Source organism: Lynx canadensis, chromosome B3, assembly GCF_007474595.2.
Source record: "Lynx canadensis isolate LIC74 chromosome B3, mLynCan4.pri.v2, whole genome shotgun sequence".
Lineage (NCBI taxonomy): Eukaryota > Metazoa > Chordata > Mammalia > Carnivora > Felidae > Lynx > Lynx canadensis.
The window spans coordinates 97,591,769-97,614,120 of NC_044308.2; the positions used below are offsets into that span (position 1 = coordinate 97,591,769).

The following is a 22,352-nucleotide window of genomic DNA, read 5'->3' on the forward strand; positions in this document are numbered from 1 at the left end:
CAGCTACACTAAATACAGTATATGACAACAGTTTATTAATACTGTACTACAGTCAACATCTGAGCAAACACATACAATGGCCCCCATGCAGAAAAGATTCCATTGAGCCGATAGATAGCAGTGATTCCATTAGTGATAGTGAAAGTTGTCCTACACAATAACCCTCCTCCCTGTCTCCCTCACACCAGCCGTGAAGGTTTTCAAAAGTAAGTGCAGGTTAATTTATTTTTCTTTATATTTTGTGTTTTCTTTATTATTTTGCATTATATTACAGTACTGTAATCATTTTTATATGAATATTTTGGGGTTGTAGAACAAATAATCTGAGTTTCCATTATTTCTTAGGGGAAAATTTGCTTTGATATATAAGTGCCTTGGATTACAAGCATGTTTCTGGAAGAAACTATACTCACAAACCAAGGTTTTACTGTATATTGCTGAATTTTATCTGTTAACATTGTTTAATCATTTTGCATCTTGGGGTCCCTGGGCAGCTCAGTCAGTTAAACGTCTGATTTTGGCTCAGGTCATGATCTCACGGTTGATGGGTTTGAGCCCTGCATCGGGCTCCACACTGATAGTATGTAGCCTACTTGGGATTCTCTCCCTCTTCCTCTCCCTCTGCCCCTTCCCGACTCACGCTTTCTTTCTCTCAAAATAAATTAAAAAAGATTTTTTGCATTTTTATAAATGAGTAATATTGGCCTGCAGCTTTGTAATTATTTGTTTTTCATATCAGGCTAATACTACTTTTATAAAATGAATTGGGATGTGGTCCCTCCTCTTCTATTTCCTAAAAGTCTTCAAATGTTTGGTAGCATTCTCTAGTGAAACCATCTGAGCCACCAGATTTCTTTTGTAGAGTTTTAAAAGTATTCAGGCGCCTGGGTGGCGCAGTCGGTTGAGCGTCCGACTTCAGCCAGGTCACGATCTCGCAGTCCGTGAGTTCGAGCCCCACGTCGGGCTCTGTGCTGACAGCTCAGAGCCTGGAGCCTGTTTCCGATTCTGTGTCTCCCTCTCTCTCTGACCCTCCCCCGTTCATGCTCTGTCTCTCTCTGTCTCAAAAATAAATAAACTTAAGAAAAAAAAAATTAGAAAAAAAAAATAAAAGTATTCAATTTCCTTAATAATTATAGGGCTACTCAAATTATCTATTTCACATTAGGTGTGTTGACGTAGTTTGAACTTTTTAAGAATTGGTCTTTAATTTGTCAAATGTACATGTGCAGAGTTGTTTGTAGCATTCTATTATTATCATATTGTTATCTGCAGGGTCTATTGATATCTCATGTTTCATTTCTGATATTAGTAATTTGTGTCTTTTTTTTGTCAGTCTTGCTAGATAGAGGTTGTCGCCTTAATTGATTTTTCCAATGAACCAGCTTTTTTGTTTCATTGATGTTCTCTATTGTTTTTCCGTTCTCAATTTTATTAATTTCTGTTTTTTAATATTTCCTCCTTTGGTTACTTTGGATTTATTTTGTTCTTCTTTTTCTAGTTTTCTAAGATGGGAACTTAGATTACTGATTTGTGACTTTTCCTCTTATTCTCATGTGTGCATTCTATTGCTATAAATTTCCCTCTCAGCACTGCAGAAGCTGGTCCCACAAAATTTGATATGTTGCATTTTCATTCATTTCAATGTATTTTTCTTTCCCTTGAGACTTACTCTTTGACCCATAGGTTACTTGGAAGTGTGTTATTTAGTTTCCATTTAGAGACTTTCCTGTTACCTTTCTAATTTTCCAGTTTGATTCCATTGTGGTTGGAGAATATACTCAGTATTATTTCATTCCTTAAAATTTTCTGAGATTTGTTTTATTGCCCAGGATATGGTCTATTTTGGTGTATGTTCCATGGGTAAGAATGTGTGTTAGGTGAAATATTCTACAAATGTTGATTATATCCTATTAGTTGATGCCACTGTTCAGTTCTATAGCCTTGCTGATTTTCTGTCTAGTTTGTTCTATAAATTGTTAAGAGAGAGGCACTGGGGTCTCCAACTATAAGTGTAGATTTATCTATTTCTTCTTCCAGTTCTATCAGTTTTTGCTGCACATATTTATGTTCCTTCTGTTTATATTGTAATTGCCTTTAATACATTTCCTCTATATACATTTAGAACCATATCAGATAGTGGTCTAAATTTTTGATGCAATCATCAAATGTAATTTAGAAAACTGAAGAAGGAAAATCTATTGCACTTACCTATATTTTTGCTTACTATGTTCTTTATTCCTTCCTGATGTTCCAAGATTCCTTGAAAAAAATTCCTTTTCTTTCCATTTAGAGAACTTCTAACATCTGTTGGACGTTTTTTTTAAGGCTAGGTCTGCTGGTGAAATTCTCTTAGTTTTCCTTCATCTGAGAATGTTTTGATTTCCCTAACAATATTTTACTGGATATAGGGCTCTGGGTTGACAGTTTTTTTCTTTCATCACTTAAAAAATGTTATGTTGGGGCGCCTGGGTGGCGCAGTCGGTTAAGCGTCCGACTTCAGCCAGGTCACGATCTCGCGGTCCGTGAGTTCGAGCCCCGCGTCAGGCTCTGGGCTGATGGCTCAGAGCCTGGAGCCTGTTTCCGATTCTATGTCTCCCTCTCTCTCTGCCCCTCCCCCGTTCATGCTCTGTCTCTCTCTGTCCCAAAAATAAATAAACGTTGGAAAAAAAAAAATTAAAAAAAAATGTTATGTTGCTTCCCCCCTGGCCTCTATATTTTCTGGTAAGAAATCCACTATTGTTTAAAAAATTTTTTTTTCCCTTGTGGGTAAGGTGCTTTTTTTCTCTGGTTGCTTTCAAGATTTTTTTGTCTGCAGGTTTTAGAAGTTTGATTATAATGTGCTTTGGTGTATCAGATTTATCCTATTTGGAAGTTCTTTCAACTTCCTAAATCTGTAGGCTTATGGTTTTTGCTGAATTGGGGAAGTGTTTAGATATTACATCTTAGGGAACTTTTTAAGCCCTACTCTCTCTCTCTTTCCTGGGGCTCCAGTGATATGAACATTAGCAGTTTTGTAATAGTCCCACAGGTCTCTGAGGCTCTTCTTGATGTTTTTTACTCTATGTTCTCTCTGTTGTTCAGATTGGGTAATTTCAGTGGCTGTATCTTCCAGTCCACAAACTTTTCCCTCTGTCCCTATCATTCTGCTGTTGAGCCCATCAACTGAGCTGTTTGTTATTATATTTTTTCAGTTCTGAAATTTCCATTTGTTTTTCCTTGTATCTTCTAAATAAATGCTGAGACTTCCTATTTCTTTGCTGAGACTATTTTTTCAGTTGATTCAACTGTGTTCACAATTGCTCACTGAAGCAATGTTATGATGGCTGCCGTAAAATCTCTGTCAGATAACTCTAACATCTTTATCGTTGTAGTGTTGGCATTTATTGATTGTCTTTTCTCACTCAGTCTGAGATCTTGGTATGATAAGTGAATTTTGGTTGAGATCTGAATATTTTGAATATTATAACAATCTGGACCTTATTTAACTTTCTGTTTTAGCTGGCTTCCTCTCACACCTCTCCAACAGGAAAAGTGGAGCACCATCTAATTACCACCAGGTTAGGTAGTCCTGATTCAGAAGTCCAGGTTCCTCACTCAGACTTTGTTGACACCCTAATGGGAGGCTCCTTGTTACTGCTGGGTAGGGGTGGGAGTACTGGCTTCCCACCAGGCTTCCAGTGATACCTCCCTGGTTGGAAGGGATACGAATACCTCATTACTGCTCCCACATGTTTTTTCATTAACACTACACCACAAGTGGTGAGGGGTGTTGGGGATGAGTGAGGTGTTGGGAAGAAGGGGTGGCCTTGTTACTATAAAAATACTGACTCTCCACTAGGACTTTTCTGATTCTACCCCAGCAGACAGAAAGGGGTGCCTCCTGTCAATGGAGGTGGAAGTCTAGTTTTCCACCTGGTCTCCACTGACACCGAGTGTTTGCATGGGGCTTGTTACCCCCCTGGTGGGGATAAAAGCCCCTATTCTCTACTCCACCTAGTGGTGGTGCACCTCATGAAGAGTCCAGCAAGGGTAGCAGTGCCTGGGTGGCTCAGTCAGTTAAGCTTCTGACTCTTGACTTTGGCTCAGGGCATGATCTCACAGTTCATGATTTTGAGCCTAGTGTCGGGCTCTGTGCTGACAGTGTGCACCCTCTCTGTCTCTTTCTCAAAAAAAAAAAAAAAAAAAAAAAAAAAAAAAAAAAAAAAAAAAAAAAAAAAAAGAAATTCCAGCAAAGGTGGAAATCTAAGCTACTCACCTGGCCTTTGCTACCATGGGTGAAGGTAGGGCCACAGTCTTTTCTTTGTTGTTTGGCTGGAGTACAGTGGTTATTTTCCAAAAGTTTTCTGTCTTGCTAGGTTGCCCCTTTCCTAATCCTTTGGGTAAAGAGAGCATTCTTTGGTTAGAGTTTTTTGTTTTGTTTTTGGCATTTCTGACTTCTTAAGCTCCAAGTCTGGGATATATGAGGAAAAAGCAAACCCAGGGAACTCACTACCATGTCACTGCTTGGTCTCTAGTCCAGCTGCAGTCTGCTTTCTTCTCTCCGTCTTTCAGAGTTTTCTTATGCTTGTTGAATATGTAATGTCCAGGGATTTTTGCTGTACTTAGAGAGTGGAACTGGAAAAAGTATGTCTACCCCATCTTCCCAGAAGCGGAAGTCTATTGTATTAATTTTTATAATTGCCTTCTGTTTAGGGCAAGTGATGCTAATGGAAAAACTCCTCCAGTGATTCTGTGATGTCCTTTTCTCCTCCCACATTAAGATAACTATTGCTATAATGTATCAGAATACATTAAATTATTCTAAGAGCTCTGGGGGTGCCTGGGTGACTCAGTTAAGCATTTTCTGTCTTCAGCTCAGGTCATGATCTAATGGTTCGTGAGTTCAAGGCCCACATTGGGATCTCTGCTGTCCGCGCAGAGACCCCTTCAGATCCTCTGTCTTCCTCTCTCTCTGCACCTCCCCTGCTCATGCTCTCTCAAAAATAAAAATAAATAAAAACTTAAAAAAATTATTTGAAGAGCTCTATAAAGCAATTCAGGGAGAGGTCAAAAGACCAGGTTACAGACTTGTTTAGAGCTTTTTATATAATGAATTAGATTTACCATTAGGCCACTCGTTCCCACCCTAATTCTAATGTGGTTTTATTATGCAACAGTGATGGCAGTTATTATGCATTAGATATTTGTATATCGTATATAATTCTTCATAAGGCATAAAAGTCTGCAACTGTGACACATTTACTTTATTTTTAAAAATTTTTTTGCTTATGCACTACATTGTCATATTTTGTAAAGTTCGTACTTTTATTTGTAAGTAGCAGCATCCTACTGGAGCTCCCTTTAGCAAGAAGAAAGGTAATTTTATACAAAGATACAGGATGTCTCATAAAACTCAAAGGTTGGTATGCAGACAGACACCAAGAAGGGCCTGGAACTGTGCACTGGAACCTAGGAAATAATCTGTTTTGTCTCTGCTCCTTTCTGTACATCTGTTTTTTTTCTTCTTTGTCCCTGAAGACTAACTTCTGTCTGCCACCCAATACTCAAAGCTGAATATGGCCGTGACCCAGTCCCTAGTTAGTAGGATATGGATCCACTGGGAAGAGACAGACTAATATGGCCCTTCTTCACATCTGATTTTAAATTCTCAGGAATGAGAATCTGATTGGCCAATTAGAATAATGAATCTACCTGTGGTCCAACTGGTATGACCAGAAATGTATGTGTTGAAGAGTCTCACGGAAAAACCAGGACTGTCAGGAATCTACTACTATATTCCTGTGGAAGGGGGGCAGGTAGCTGTTTCCAAAGACATCCTATGCACCGGGCATAGGCTTATGCCTCTATTCCACCCATATGTATCGGGAAACTTGTTCTACTCCTAGAATCTTTGATATACTGTTAAGGATGTGTCCATATCAAATTGTTATAAAGTCTCAGGTTAACCTTATATAACCAAGGTTATTACTGGGTAAGCATGTTGAATTCATGACTTATAATGTCAAAAAGATATAAGCAGCGGAAAGACCCGTGTTTACATTTAAAAATGAAGTCCCGGGGTGCCTGGGTGGCTCACTCGGTTGAGCGTCCGACTTTGGCTCAGGTCATGATCTCACAGTTCATGGGTTCAAGCCCCGCATTGGGCTCTGTGCTGACAGCTCAGAGCCTGGAGCCTGTTTCGGATTCTGTGTCTCCCTCTCTCTCTGTGTCCCTCCCCTGCTCATGCTCTGTCTCCCTGTCTCAGGAATGAATAAACATTAAAAACAATTTTTTTTAATAAAAAGAAATACAAGAAAAAAATGAAGTCCCAATATCAGAAACTGCTTCAAGAATTCTAGAACTTTCCTTTTCCAGCAATAATCTAGTTAGTTTGGGAAGGTGGCACACTGGGTAGCTGACCTTCCTTCCACAGTGAAGAGACCACAAGCACTGTTGTCCTAGTTCACCAGAGAGGGTCATAGCACTCTAGACTCCAGTCTGTGAAATTGTAATGTTACCCTGAAGCCAGATTTTGGCTTAGTAGGTTTATATTATCTGTTACTGTGGACACACAATCCAGTAGGTGTCTTTCTAAGCCTATTGAAACATAAATCTTTCTTAACACAGAAAGGAAACAAACCCATAAATTTTGCCCAGATAAATCATTGTTAAATTGGTTACAGTGCAACATTTACCTAGGATTTTACAACCATTTCCACACATAAATTTTGGACACTGTGCTCAAAACTGTATCTTAGAATAGGACCTACTACAGACAGTTGTATACTGAAAGTCCAAAGGTACTCAACAGCAAAAACTGCTCCCTTGTTTGTTCTTGGTATGCCTATGACGTGTACACGAAGCAAAATAAAAGAAGGTTATGGAGGAGGAAATCTCATCTTAATCTACCTGGTTATGTTTTTCTAAGGAATCTTTCCTTTCTAACCCAAAGCTAGGTTTGGATTAGGTTAAGGTATCAGTTTACAAGATTGCCAAGCTCCCTTTTTCAACACAATTATCTCCTTTTCTCCTTTATTCCTCCCTTCTTTTTCTTCTTCCTTCCTTTCTTCTTCTTTCTCACTCATTTTTATATTCATTCATTTGTTCTCTCTCTGAAGCAGCACTGTGTGGCATTTAAAATCATCTTATTTATTTGGTTTCTAATCCATAAACAGTTTTAAATTTAGTGGCTTACCACCTTTTCTTGAGATTTGGACGATTAATTTTTTCTCTGGGTCCTGTAACATGGAAAGTTCTTCCATCTTTGCTTTCACCACCAACTTGGCCATTAGAAAGATCTCCTTGAGAAGCTGAATCCCTTACCAGCAAGTCAGGAAGTAAGGCAGATCAAATGCAGAATACTATGCTAAAGGAAAAAAAAAAAACTAATATAAAGAGCTAATATTGCATGATGTTTTAAATCAGTAAATCTATTTGTTTAGTACCATTGTGACTCATTCATCAATCAGAGGTCAGTATTTTACTTACGTGCCGTTTCCTTCATATATCTCTAACAACAGGAGAAAACTAACAAAACAGAAACAAAACAAGATAAAGCAAAAAACAAAGCCTATAAATTAAGAAATTTAAAGCTGGAACCACCATAAAGATAGAACAAGGTTAGTTTTAGCCCTCAGCTATTTGGTGTCCCTTGAATGTCTTCCTGAAGAGCACACTATCCATACCAACACACAGCCATACAGTATGTTATTGTATAATAACAACACATCTGAGTAACTGATAGTACAGAGCCCGACAACTCTTACTGTAAACACTACACACAAACTGTTGTTTTATCACTTAATTACAAAGCTTGGAGGATTCAGTTAAGCAATCTGAACGACTTAGCTGCTCTGTTCTTAAAAAAAAAAAAAAAACTTTTTCAGAAAATCAATATTGCACTCTTTGTCAGTTTAGACAGAAATAATAATCTTGTTTTAGCTTAAAAATACTTTCCTGATACCTAAAACCAAATTTCTGACATGATATGCTTCTTTTTTTTCCCCCAGAGAGGGGGGGGGGTGGGCGCAAATGAGGGAGGAGCAGGGGGAGAAGGAGAGAGAGAATCTCAAGCAGGTTCCATTTCCAGTGCAGAGATGTGGGCAGAGATGTGGGGCTCCACATGGGGCTGGATCTCACAACTGTGAGATCATCATCTAAGCCAAAATCAAGAGTCAGACGCTTTAACAGCTGAGCTACCCAGGCTCCTCTATATGCTTCTTCTTAACAGGAAATGTTATGATTATCTCCAGGAAATGAAATGTTTCCCACTCCAACAATCTTAATTCAAATGGTTGATATAAAAATGATAGTCATGTACTTCCATGGAAAAAAAACACAACTTTAACTGGTTGGAAATGATGATTCTAGAATTCTACTCGTCTGACTCCATCTCCAAATGGCCACATAATGGTAAAATTACTAGCATAATCAGATCTCTAGTTTGCACAATGTTAAAGATTTTTTACTCATTTATTATTTTTTTCATGTTTATTTGTTTTGAGAGATAAAGCACAAGCACAAGCGGGGGAGGGGCAGAGAGGGAGGGAGAGAGTGAATCCCAAGCAGACTCCACGGTATCAGCTCAGATCCTGACCCGGGGCTCAATCCCACAAACTGTAAGATCGTGACCTGAGCCAAAATCAAGTCAGACACTTAATCAGCTGAGCTACCCAAATGTCCTAGTCAAAGATTTTATTTTTCATTCTTTAAATTAAAATGTTTGCCATTCAGCATTCTTATTTACAATCAAACTGACCATGGTTAACTTGAACTGAAAATAATTTTATTGTAAGTATATTAGGAGACCAAAGAATTGTCAGGAAGATTGTAGAGACAGAGAAAAGGCCCTGTTGAGACTATGCCACAGAACAGTTTTCTAGTGCTTTTACTATAACACTTGTTGCCATTGGCACTTCTGCCACCATCTTATTGGACTCAGTCACTCTGGGCACTTGTCACAGCAACTCTGTAATTCTGAATCTCTCAAAATTCAAAGCCTGTAGTAGGACATTGATTAATTAAGTGGTTGAGCCCACTTACCCAAACCCTAGCTACCAGGGAGATAGGAAAAGGAATGCATCTATTTGCCCTCCTTCTTCTTCCCTTCTACCTAGTTTGGGATTAAATCAAATAGGAGAGGTATTTGCATACTGAGCAGCCAAATGGCAAGTATCCACAGACAAGTTAATCTAGAGCTTATGAATTTGATCATCCTATGGTTGCCAAGTATTCCATCTTACTTTCTTTTCATTGGCGCTGACTAGTTGAGAGTGGTTCCATTAATAATTCAATAACTTTGGCTATAATGTTAGCAGATTTTCAGAATACTTTTTTAACAAGAATCTCAGAAATATTTATGCCTTTTTCTGACAGGTCTAATATCTTGGTAAGTTATACCAGTGATTAAAGTGTTACTGCACTATACTATGCAAAAAATTGTGAGTGGAGATATGTATCTTGGGGATGAAGAATAACAAAATAAGTAGAGTTCAGGATTCATTCATAGACTTTTTAATGTGAAGGGAAGTTAGCAATTAGTTCAGTCGTTTCCAATTTTAGCGATACATTAGAATCACTCAAGGAGGCCTTAAAAAAATACTGGTGGGTAGAACTTCCAGCATAGATATTTTGGCTTCATTGATGTGGGGTGGGACCCAAGCAGTTATGCAGTTTTAAAATGCTCCAGGTGATTTTAATATGCAGCCAGGGCTGAAAACTATTGATCTAGTCCAGCTTACTGAGTTCACACAATTATTTGGTACAGTAGAAAAAAGAACACCAGACTTGGATCAAAAAAAATCTTAATTTGAATCTCCTTTGTACCATCTTATTCATCTTAAGAAAGTAGCTTACCCTTCTCAGTGGCTCGGCTCTTTCAACTCTAAAGGGAAAAAATAAATACTGCCCTAATCAATTAAGAGATGTCTCCATTGCAGAAATAGAACAAAATGATGATCAGTGAGGATGAATAACTTACCCAGGTTAAACCTAATCAAGGAGTGTTGGGAGTAATTTAAGGATGTCATTCAGCCTTTTCTATTCACTTGTGCCACTAGAACATGTTGCCTCAGTGTTTCTTTTTGCGGTCTGAAGCAGTGACTATTAAGCAATTTGCTAAAATATCAACTATAATTCAATGTGTTTTTAGCTTTATCATTTTCACCTTTAATATTGCTAAAAATGAGATGAAGTCTTCGTACTCAGGCATAGCTCAAGGTTTTGATTGGAATATAACTTTTTTTCTGGTTAAAGAGGAAGAACTAGAAAGTGATTTCTTAGCGAACACAGAAAGAGGACAAACGAGTGAACTATTATTTTGGTTCCCATTGTCTCTTCAAATATTTTTAAATATTTGTATCCATTAAAGTTACCAAGAATACTTACAAATTAAAATTGTTTTCATTGTCTTAATTGGATTTTTTAGTTTTATTTTTGAGAGTCTTGATCTTCACTACGTTATCATCAAAAAATATTTGAGATTTGGGGTGCCTGGGTGGCTTGGTTGGGCGTCCGACTTCGATTCAGGTCACGATCTTATGGTTTGTGAGTTTAAGCCCCGCATTGGGCTCTGTGCTGACAGCTCAGAGCCTGGATCCTGCTTCAGATTCTGTGTCTCCCTCTTTCTCTGCCTCTCCCTCACTTGTGCTCTGTCTCTCAAAAATAAATAAATGTTAAAAAAATTTTTTTAAACATTTGAGACTTTATTTTACTACATGCCCAGTACTATGGTAGGGACTTAGGGTTCAAAACTGAAAAGGACATGAAACCTCTCTTAGAAAGCTTATAAACAGATATGTATAATACCAAGGGAGGGCTAATTCTCCTGCCTCAGTGTTTTGGTTGGAAAGGATTAGAAATTTTTCTAAAGATATGCTTTATAATAGCTTCTTATTTATTCTTTATTTCTACCGCTAATAGTATTCCTGGGGCTCTAGTCTTCTTTAAACTAGATAGAGCTCAATGCTGGGTACGTCTAGACTAAGGGCTCAAAATGAAGCCATAAACAAGGGATGCTATCTTCCTCAAACAGGTATGTAGTCTGACCATTCTCACTGTATGATCAGAACTGTCATTAGCACTGCACGGGATAAAAAGAAATATATGACTTAGTCATACAGAATGAATGATTAAGAGCTTTAGGAATTCAGAAATAGGGTAAATAGCATGGGCACTATTGTTACAGACTTGTTCATCTTATTTGAAAAGCAAAAACCTAAGCCATTTTTATAAGTAAATCTTTTTCGTATAACATGGTATGTTAGTCAGGAATATCATAAGACAACATATGTGGTTGTTCAACAGATTAGAAATTATGGTGTTTTCTGAAAGGGGAGCCTTGTTTCTAAGTAACCTGGAGAAATCTTTTCATTTATAGGCTTTGAGTTAAAAAGCAAAGATCAATTTTTCTGTAGTGTTGGAGCATTCATTTTTGTTTAAAACTTAAAAGAGTGAAACAAGGTACATATTGAGAAATGTAATACTTTGTTTCATATATGCATATTTTAGTTTATGTGTAAAATATTTCAAAGAATGGAAATAATATTTTTTAAATTTACTATTTTTGAATTGCTTTCAAGAAGAAATCAAGAAAATGTTTCATCAATGGTATGATTTAATAGTTGCTTAAATTGTTACTTTTTACAGATATTTTTCTTTTATTGAAATTCACTTACTTTTCAACTGCCATGATTGTATATACAAAGTTAAAATGTTCACTGTATTTTCTGGCCATTATATTGTTTACGATTATTACTTAAAATAATTTATTGTATGATGACCGACTCTAGATATCCAATACTCTAAGCCCAGACAAAAATAGTATATCCCTTTCCTTTTTTGTTTGGTCTTATTTGTGTGGTATAAATGACATTCATTCATTCAAATAATGATATCCCTGGGGACATTATGTTGACAAAATAAGGTCTCTGCCTCAATGAAGCTTGCATTCTGGTGGAATATAAATGGAAGATGGCTTTCAAAAATAAACTTTTTAGCCCTAACACAGTGCCAGTGCCAGGTAGATGCTAAGTCTTCAAGCTGCTTCTGTTTTTCATTACAACACTCCTTCCATTGAAAAATAAATCCAAGCCCAGCAGATCAATCTCCCATCAACTTGGAAAAACTGGAATCTGCTATCAAAACTATTATGTTGGAATGCAACAAAATATAATCCCTCTATTTGCCACATATAAATATATAACAATATATATATGTTAACTATATACATAGTCAAATAAAACAGTACTGTAGCACTTTATAAAGTACTTTAAAAATACTGTAATTGAGATTCTAAAGAATTGTGTGAGGTAGTCAGGGAGATAGCATAATGTGGGGGTTAAGAGAGGGTCCTGTAGATTCATGATTTAATCTCAGCTATGACCTCCAAAAAACAATTTATCCTCTTTGTCCCTGAGCTTCCTCATAGGTAGAATACTAATAATATTCAAAGTTACTTCACATGGTTGCTGTGCAGATTAAAAATATATATTTAAAGTACAGTATTTAGTACAATGTTTGCCATAACTAACACTCAATAAATGGTGACTGTTTTTGTTAGCGATCATTCTTTGTCTGATTTTATAAAGCAAATGAAGTTTATGAAGGTTGAGGATTCACAGCTATAAAACGCAAGGCAACCCTTTGAACTCTAATCTTCTCACTCCAAAATCCTTCTTTCAGTTTTATGACAGCGCCTATTAAGGCAGATGGGAAGTAAATTAGACCATTGTCAGAATATTAGTAACTCCAGTAAGTTTATTTTAGCTGGAGCTTATAAGGTTATCATTCAACCAATCTACCATTATCAAGTTTTCTTATATTGTGAAATAAGTATGTTATCCTATGCTGTTATAGCATCTTCCTTTTTAAAAAAAGCTATTTCCTGTTTTTCCTCCCCTTGGTTCATTTATTTTAAGCTTTCGCCTAGCTTTAACTCTAACTTTATCTCTAACCATTTGATACAAAAAAGGTTTCCTGAAGTCTTCCACAAACATTTTGTTATTTACCCTCCAACAGAGTACAAAGAGCAAGGTCGGCATTACACTTGGTTTACACATGAGATAACAAACTTAGCAAGGTTAAATGCCTAGATCCAGGCCTAGATCTAGTCTTTCTGATTCTAAACCGTATGCTAAGATTATTATCACTAGGCTTCTTAAAGTCAAGAGAGTGTGGGTGAGAAGTTACCGCTTATCACACTAAAAGGACGTAAATACTTGAACAGGAAAAGTTTTCACCTTAAAAAGCTGAAAATGCGCCAAGGCACGGGAACTCTTGGTAACACTGTTACTTTTAAGTAACGTGGACGGGTCCTGAAGAGATATATAAAAGACAGGGCTCAAACACTCACAAGAAGGGTTTCATTGGTAACCCAAGCCTAGTAAAAGCGCCGCGGTGTCTAGCAGATTCCACACAAAACACGGGCCTCCCCACTTGTCTTTCAAGAAATGAACAGAACACGAGGGATAAGGGAGGCCAAGGAGGAGTTGGGGGAGACGCAGAAACAACAGGGCTGTAACAGCAGGCTGTTGTAGGGCTTTCCTGGGAGACTGAGGACGCGCGACGGCTGGGGCGGGATGGAGGGAACTCGCGGTGCACACGGCGGGCACCGACGTCTGAGAACAGGTCTGGAAGTAGCAAGCGTGGGGAGGCCTTGACCGCGGGAGCGGGCTGCCCGCGGCCCCACCCTGTAGAGCTCCCCAGTGGATTTGCTCCTCTGGTTCGAGGGGGATGGATGAGGAGAGCACGCGGAAGAGAAACGCAGAAAGTACTGGGGCCGCTATTGTAGCGACAGGTGGGCGCGAGTCAAAGTCCGAGTTTCGCGGGTCTAGGGTCTGGCCGCACCCGCGAGACCTCCGAGCCGCCGTAGCTCCGCCCCCTCCGCGCGTGGCGCCCCTGACGCTTGGCGCGCGGGCCGCTCTCCTTACAGAGGTCGCTCTCGTTGAACGGTCGGCCTTGTTGCGCCTGCGTGATCGGGAGGGGAAGTGAGGCGGTTTCTTCGGCGCCTTTTCCGGCGGCGGCGGCAGCGGCAGAGCTGGGAGGAGGAGGAGGTGGAGGCCAGAGGGAGCCCGCGCTCTGGGCGGCGGCTGGAGGTAACCTCCTGGACTGAGCTGGGAAAGCGGGCCACCTCGGCCTCCGCTCCCCTCTGGTGCTCCGCCAGTAACTCCCTTCTTCCTCTCTGTGTCTCTGCAGGCGGCGCACCAAGTTCCCGCGAGGATCAATGACCTGACGAGGCGCCGGAGCCGCGCTGACTCTCGGGTGGCCTGGGTCGGTGAGCCCGGTGCTGGTGGACCGGCGGGCGGCCCGGAGGGCCTCGGTCTCCCGCGGCGGAGTGAGGAGAAGGCGGAGGAGCGGGAACCGCGGCGGCGCTCGCGCGGCGCTCGCGGGGGGAAGGGCAGTTCCGGGCCGGGCCGCGCCTCAGCAGGGCGGCGGCTCTCCCGGCGCAGACTCAGGGCCCCGGCGGCAGCGGCGTCTGGAGGAATCAAGTTGTGCGGTCGGTGATGCCCGAGTGAGTCGCGAGCCCGGGCCTCTGCCCCGAGGAGGAGGCGACTCCCACGCAGGCCGCACGGGCGCTCTCGCGGCCGGGAGGCTTCGTTTCGGTTTCGCGGCGGCTGCGGCGTTGTTGGCTGAGGGGACCCGGGACACCTGAATGCCCCCGGCCCCGGCTCCTCCGACGCGATGGGGAAGGTGCTATCCAAGATCTTCGGGAACAAGGAAATGCGGATCCTCATGTTGGGCCTGGACGCGGCCGGCAAGACAACAATCCTGTACAAGTTGAAGCTGGGCCAGTCGGTGACCACCATCCCCACAGTGGGTTTCAACGTGGAGACGGTGACTTACAAAAACGTCAAGTTCAACGTATGGGATGTGGGCGGCCAGGACAAGATCCGGCCGCTCTGGCGGCATTACTACACCGGGACCCAGGGTCTGATCTTCGTAGTGGACTGCGCCGACCGCGACCGCATCGACGAGGCCCGCCAGGAGCTGCACCGCATTATCAATGACCGGGAGATGAGGGACGCCATAATCCTCATCTTCGCCAACAAACAGGACCTGCCTGATGCCATGAAACCCCACGAGATCCAGGAGAAACTGGGCCTGACCCGGATTCGGGACAGGAACTGGTATGTGCAGCCCTCCTGTGCCACCTCAGGGGATGGACTCTATGAGGGGCTCACATGGTTAACCTCTAACTACAAATCCTAATGAGCATTCTCCACCTATCCCCCGGAAGGAGAGAAATCAAAAACCCATTCATAGGATTATCGCCACCATCACCTCTTTCAATTGCCACTTTCTCTTCTTTTGAATTTGAACTCTGGAGTTACTGTTCTACGGTTGGGGAGGGGGGGGTTAGGGGTTTCCTTTTTTTGTTTCTTTTTTCGTTCTTTTTTTTTTTTTTTTTTTTTTTTTGCTTTGCGTTAGGAAGCTCTGATCTGACATTTGCCATGAACACAAAGTGCTAGATGCTCTTAATGACTTCCAGCAAATGGGATGGGGGAAATATAGCAGTTTTTGGTAAAGTCCTTTATAATAATGGTTTGATTTTTTATTTCGAGAGAATCTTTTTTGCAATGTATGCTTTTTTCCTTTTTGCCCAGTTTCCTTATCACTTGCTGTAGATGGCTTATTTTGCATTCATGCAGACTATGTTGCAAGTCTGTTTCATCTAGTAAACTGAAAATTATTGCTTAATCAAACTGCCGTTTGTCTTTTATATTTAAGGCCTTTACCCCTCCCTTCTGAGTTTTACCTTTAACTTAGTAATTTCAAATGTGACCTTTTATATCTAAGACCAGTGTAGTAAACTTAGCCTACAGTGGCAAATCATGAGTAATATCATTGTAATATGTTCCAGTTGCACATCAGTATGTTAAACAGGTAATGTAAGAAGTTTTTTGAAATGTCAGCTATTAAGTTCTGAAACATACATCATGCATGAGTAGGGATAAAGCTCAAGTTCCTTATTACATAGCCAACTTACACTGCATAAAGATACGAAAGTGTAACCCGTCAAGAACACAGGTTTTTTTTCACTGCAAAGTTAGCAACTTTGCTGTTTTCCCTCTTTTTTAACTTTAAAAGTAGACTTTTTCCAGAAAGTGGAGCAATAATGGTGTATGCCACACACACATGAGATCTCTGTAGATATCTTACGTGACTTTGGGGCAAAACTGGAATATATACTTTACCACGTTTCGAATATCTAAGACCAATAGTTAAAAAAATTATTAGAATGTTTACTTTGTCCATTAATAAAGCATCTAACAATTCAAATTAAATACACCTTCTACCTAGTTGGGAAAACACATTCCTGTTTTCACGTTAGAGCAAGTGATTAAGCTGGAGATAGAAGTCTTTTTTTATAGATGAGTGATCCACATCTCCATTAATTAGAACACTGGAAAAGATGTTTTATGAAAAAAGTATTTAATTCTGTTTGTAGGATTAACTCATACAAAGAGTAAGTCAGATATCCTGTTGGTTCATTAATACACTATCTCCTTTAAGGAAGGAAATGTGATGAATGAATTATGTGTAGACTTGAGGAATGACAAAGGGGAAGTAGGATGAAGAAAACGAACCTACAGATGACAATGAATGTAAACTTATTTTTCTTCAAGGGTAAGCATTGTGCTCACTGGTGATAATAAGGTCCTAGCAAGATTACTTGCTTAGCTTGTTAGGACCGGTAACTAGGTTATTGAGACCACTATGATTGATACTTTGAACCAAATGTTAATGCTTGATACAGAATTGTGAGCAGCATCTGGTTCTCATATAGCCTTAAGGATTAATTTTAGAGATCCTCAAGGAATTAAACATAGGGAATTTAAGAAATGTAGACTGCAAAGGCAGTATACAGGAGAAGGTAGAGTGGGTTTTGTTCATGAGGGTGTCTGAAAACTAAAATGGAGCGGGATATCATGGTACATAGTTGGACAGTATTGGTCCTTCGTGCTTTGGCCATATTGTATAACGGAGCTTTTACCAAAGATGTATGAGAAGCATAAGGCTACAAAAAGTTAACTATTCAAAGTAAAACTCTTGACAAACATTTTACTTAAAGCAGATGAGAAAAGGTGCTATGTTGTAGGCTCCTGATGGTGCAGAGGGATTTTTGAATTCAAAATGCAACTAAGGTACAGAGTTCTCAGTTTTGCTTTAGAAAGATCTCTAGAAATCAAGCTGACAGACACATCCGAGAACATTTTAGTTGCTTTTAAAATTCCCAAAGCTCCACCATAAATTTAATTCTTAAGTGTTTTAAGTGATTGCATTTTAAGGTATATAAACATGGGTTATACAAATATCAATGCTATAGTAACATCCTTAGACAAGACAAGCACAAAGGTATAAATGCCTAAACTGGAGGAAACTTGAAACCCTCATCTTAATTCTTAAATGTAGTATTTCTAACTTGTGACAGACAGATTGATAGGCAGCCATTTTTTTTGTGTTTTAAAATACCTGGGAGCATAGTTAAAATTTTATACATCAAGTGATTGCTATTGAATGTTGCAGGTGAGATGTGGTGGTTATTTTTAGTTTATTTGAACTGTCTAACTGAAGGGGGGAGGGGGGAAGCAAATATTTGAAATTTGGAAAACCCTAAACTTTTTGGTAAGAACTTGTAATTTTCATTTACATTTTCTTGAAGGATATAAAAGGTGGATAATTGATGTAGTTAAATTGAACCATAACTATTGGTAATCACGGGGCAGGTAATTGTAGCCTGCAGAAAAAAGTTACAATCTAGAATTTAAAAAAGATCCTGAAGTTTTTGTTTAATTGCATCAATTTCTGTATTTATGTGAATTTATAAACTGCAGTAAGTTTTTGAATGAGGTTAATCTTGTCTAATATAAGTAAATGAGTCTGTAGACTGTGATCTCCCCAAACTAAAAAGTACAGTACTTGGAATTGTGTTCTTTATGGTTGTAGTGTTGGTAAAGCACTAATATGCAGAAAATAAAGGAATTACACAGTGCAGTTTCTCACGTTATGTTACTCGTTTGGACTAGATTAAGTGGGACATGTGGTGTGTTGGGCCATGTTATTCTCCAGGGAAATATGGTATAAATGACTCAATTTGGGAGTCACCTAGCTGTTATAAGAACAAAAAAGATTCAGTTTGGTTCTTACAATGCTGAGTGTATAAAAAAGTTTTGTACTGATTTAATTCCACCAAACTTACTCTGATTTTGTGATTATTTAGGACACAAAAGCACTTGAAAATAATTTTGAAAAATTAAGCTGCTAAGCAGTTTCTATTCTACCATTTTTCCAAAATCACAACCTTAGTGTTTTTAGGAGTAGAGAATTGTATCTCTAAAGAATTGGCCTACAGAGTTGTCCTAACCCTTGACAAATGACTTTTAGATTTTAAAGTTTGTCTTCTAAACCCAAAGTTGCTTGTCTCCTAAGAATGCCTGAATTGTAGCCATTTAGAAAGTAAGAGTAGATGAAGAATAACTTGTTGGATAAAGGATTTTTTAAAAACACATTTCCTTTTCTGTAAGCATTCCCTCTTATATCAGCAATTTTTGTAGATTGATTTTAGAATGTCTTAGTGTATTCTCTAGTGTGATTTACTCCCCACATTAATGTTAATATATTTACTACTGTGATTTACTAATGGCTGCCAAGTATCAATTTATCAGTGCTAGAAGTAGAAAATATTTTTCTCTTTAGTGGGTTTTTATGTTTTTCATATGTTTAGAAATATAGTAGCCATGGGGGACCTGGGTGGCTCAGTCGGTTAAGCATCTGACTTTGGCTCAGGTCGTGATCTTGCAGTTTGTGAGTTCAAGCCCTGTGTCCGCCTCTGTGCTGACAGGTCAGAGCTTGTACCCTGTTTTGGATTCTGTGACTCCTCTCTCTCTGCCCCTTCCCCGCTCACTGTCTCCAAAAAATAAATGTTAAAAAAAAAGAAAAGAAAAGAAAAGAAACATAGTAGCCATAATCTGAATGGTGGTGGAGCTTACTAAATTCCCAGTTAACCGTCAGTATCTTGCCAAGTATCTATCAGGGTATCGTAAGAAATCTTGTTGCTTGTAGGGAAAAATTGTAAAACCACATACAACAATTAGAAACTTTTAAGTCTGCCTAATCACTGAGCATAATGTATTTGGAGTATAACCTTCAATAGAATTAATTTTTTGTTTTGTTTATATTGAATGCTGAAGACAAAGTAGGAAAGATTGCAATATTAGGAAGTTTATGAAAAAAAGAGAATGGTGGGACATAGAACTGTAGAAGAGGTAAAGTAACTTTTCCCTGATTTGCTAAACTTTAAACTTGCCAAACTAGATCAGTGAGTTCAGTGGGCAAGGAATACATACAAGTGAGATCAAAGAGGCAGAACAAGTCTGTAGAGAGGTTTAGGAATGACAACTGAAATATGTTATAAGTAAGCTAAAGTAATGGTAACCTTCCTGGGAATTAGTCTGTAAGAAAAACCATTTTGTGGGACAGTAAGAAAATGCTTTAATTTTGAATATTTTTTTTCCTCTAAAATGTTTTATTACTACTGGAAACAATTTTAAAAGCAAAGTATTTGTCAATCTTGTCCTTGAAAACTTTGCTACTAGTTAAATTGTTTCATTTGGATATATATCTCCTCCGTAGTATTTGTTTTATAGTTGCAAGAGTAGATTTATTTATTGAGAGCCTACTGATCTGCCTGCTACTGGTCTAGGTACAGGAGATCCATCAGTGAAAAAAATACAATATCTGCTTTCATGTAATTTATGCTGGTGGGGGTGGGGTGGGGTGGGGGGAAATAACAAAGATCAAATAATGAATTAAGCTATGTAAGGTGATGTACTATGTATTACATAGTATGTTATATATATAGGAGGACAGGTAGGAATGTCTTCAGAGGCCTTATTGAGAAAGTGACATTTGAGCAAATACTTGAAAAATATCAGTGGAATTGACATAGTAACAAAGATAATACTGTGTGGTATATAGAGCAGGGGTGGGGAACTGAGCCTAGGGCAAATGTGGCTGTGACCTGTTTTATAGGGAGTAAAGGAATGGTTTTTACATTTTTAAAGGATTTTTACAGACTGAAAAAACAAGGGTGACTAGGTGACAGTAGTTAGCCTGAAAAGCCTGAAATATTTACTATCTGGCCCTTATTAAAAAAGTTGGTTGACCCCAAGTCTAAACCCCAGTTTTTAAAATATTACCAAAATATATAGGAAATCCAACAATCCAAAGTAAAAGACCATGGTTAATGAATGAATGAGTCTTATCAAAACTTTAAGGAACAGCACATACAATTTACCACACTTGAACATTTAGTGATCCTTGAGACTTGTGATTGAGTAGTCTAACCTGGAGGTTTTTTTCTCTGAAATTTAAATGTGTGGAATCAGTAGTTTTTCAAGTTCAATTTTAACATTCTTTAAGATCTTGTGAATCATTTCATTAAAATTGTTTCCCTTATTTTTATGGTAGTTGTACTGGTTTTTGGATATAAGTTAAATGTGTTTCCCTGTTGAAGGGCCCTTTCCTCCAGATAACCTAGATTAGTTTGGAATAGGTTCAGATAACATCATAGAACGGACTTTTATTCAGTTGGTATTACTGTAATCAAGTCCTGAGTCCAGTATTTTATATTATGAAACTTTGTAAGAGGAAGTGTTTTGTTGACTTGGAAACTAACATGTCACAGGATATTTGGTTTCTTCTGGTGTTAATTCCTCCAAGTGATATAAACTAGGAAATTCACACATGAATTATTTCTTGCCTAGAGAGTTGTTCTATACTGCTTATGTGGTAGAATGTAAGAATCTGTAACTGTCTTAAAAGAGAAACTAAACAATAATTTAACAGGAGTTATGGGAGTAAATTTTATGGAGGACATTTACAAATGGGCTTTAAAAAATAAAAGCACTTGTAGTTCATAGAAAGATCTATGTGAAACTGGATATTCATGACCATAAAAACTCTTTCCCATTATAACTAAATAGACTGTCCTGAGAAGGTCATAGCATTATGAGGGGGGGGGGGGACCATTAAAGGAGTTACAGAAGCAGGGATTTAGATCTTTGATGTTTGTTCTAATTTGGCAAACTAAAGTGCTTTTTCTCTATATCTTTATTTCTAAGTCAGTTTTGTAAATAAGTCCTAGGTTGGCGCTAGGCCTAAAGATACCAAATTGGGAAACATTCTAAAAATATTAAGAGTTAGCATCTTTTGAATGTTTGCCACGTGCCAGACATTGTTCTAAGCATTTCATGCATATTCTATTCATCCTCACCAAAACTTGGGAGAAGAGGCTCCCATTTTATAGTTGAGAAAACTGAGGCTTAGGAAGGTATATGTTAATAAGTGGCAGAGCCAGACTTTGGACTCCAGCAGTCTGTGCTATACTATGAGTATGGCTGAAGTGAACCAGTGGTTAACAATGTGCTTAATATTTTGTGTGTGTGTATTGCTTATGAAAAGGTTAGTCTGAGTAATATAATTTCATGTTTGTCCATCACCCAGTTTTGAGTCCCTATATAATTTGAGCCTTCTGTATAATGGAGAATGTGGTATTGGACTCTGTTTGAGAATTATTTTTTTCTGTAAAAATCACATGTGACTACTTGGTAGATTGCAAATTTTACAGATCATCATGAAAAAATAGAAGTTAGTTTTCGCCGAGTTGATTATTTGCATGCTTGTTTATACAGAGGCTCCTTTTGATTTAAGAAAAAGGTTTTAGAAAATTTAGAGTGTACGATTTACATTGTGTTTCTACCTAATAAATTCACGACTACAGACATTTAGGTATTGTTTAATAAGTGAATTTCTTGCTTTTTAGATCCTATTGTAGCTCACTTTTTGTATGTGAGATTTACTTAAAGAACATTATATCCTCCTATCAGCAAGAACCTGGAGCCTAAGGTTACCTAGAGTGCTTTAATAATATACTTTGGTGTTTAAGCCAGGACTTAAGAGTAAAATCTGATAATTTTGCTAAAATGCAAGATGCCATACTGAAAAATCCTGTTTTGTCAATAATTTCTATTTGAGGTAGAAATTTAAGGCTAGGGAAGACATACGCTCGAAATGTTCAGTTATCAAGTGCTCTATCAAATACTAGACAGTGCAAAGAAGTATTATATTGTGGGCTGGAATGGGCTAGGGAAGGCCAGTGGGAACTGAGTTGGACCCACAAAGGGGAATTACAGCATTATTGATTGTATGCTCACTGTGTGCTAGGCACTGTTCGAAGTGCATTATTTGCACTATCTCACTTAAAATGTGTAAGTAAAAGTGCATTGGTGGTATATCATATAGTATTTAGGAGATGGAGAATAGACTTGTCTGGCTAGGGTTGCCAGATTTAGCAATTAAAAATACAGAGTGCC

General features: G+C 38.6%; 1 protein-coding gene across 1 annotated transcript; it reads left to right on the plus strand.

The window, feature by feature from the left end:
• The first annotated feature begins 13,994 nt into the window (after window positions 1-13,994).
• ARF6 (ADP ribosylation factor 6) lies at window positions 13,995-17,973 on the plus strand. Its single transcript, XM_030319047.1, has 2 exons — window positions 13,995-14,072; window positions 14,173-17,973. Exon 2 carries the CDS (start codon window positions 14,659-14,661, stop codon window positions 15,184-15,186), a length of 528 nt encoding a protein of 175 aa, XP_030174907.1. The 5' UTR covers window positions 13,995-14,072; window positions 14,173-14,658; the 3' UTR covers window positions 15,187-17,973.
• The last annotated feature ends 4,379 nt before the right edge of the window (window positions 17,974-22,352 follow it).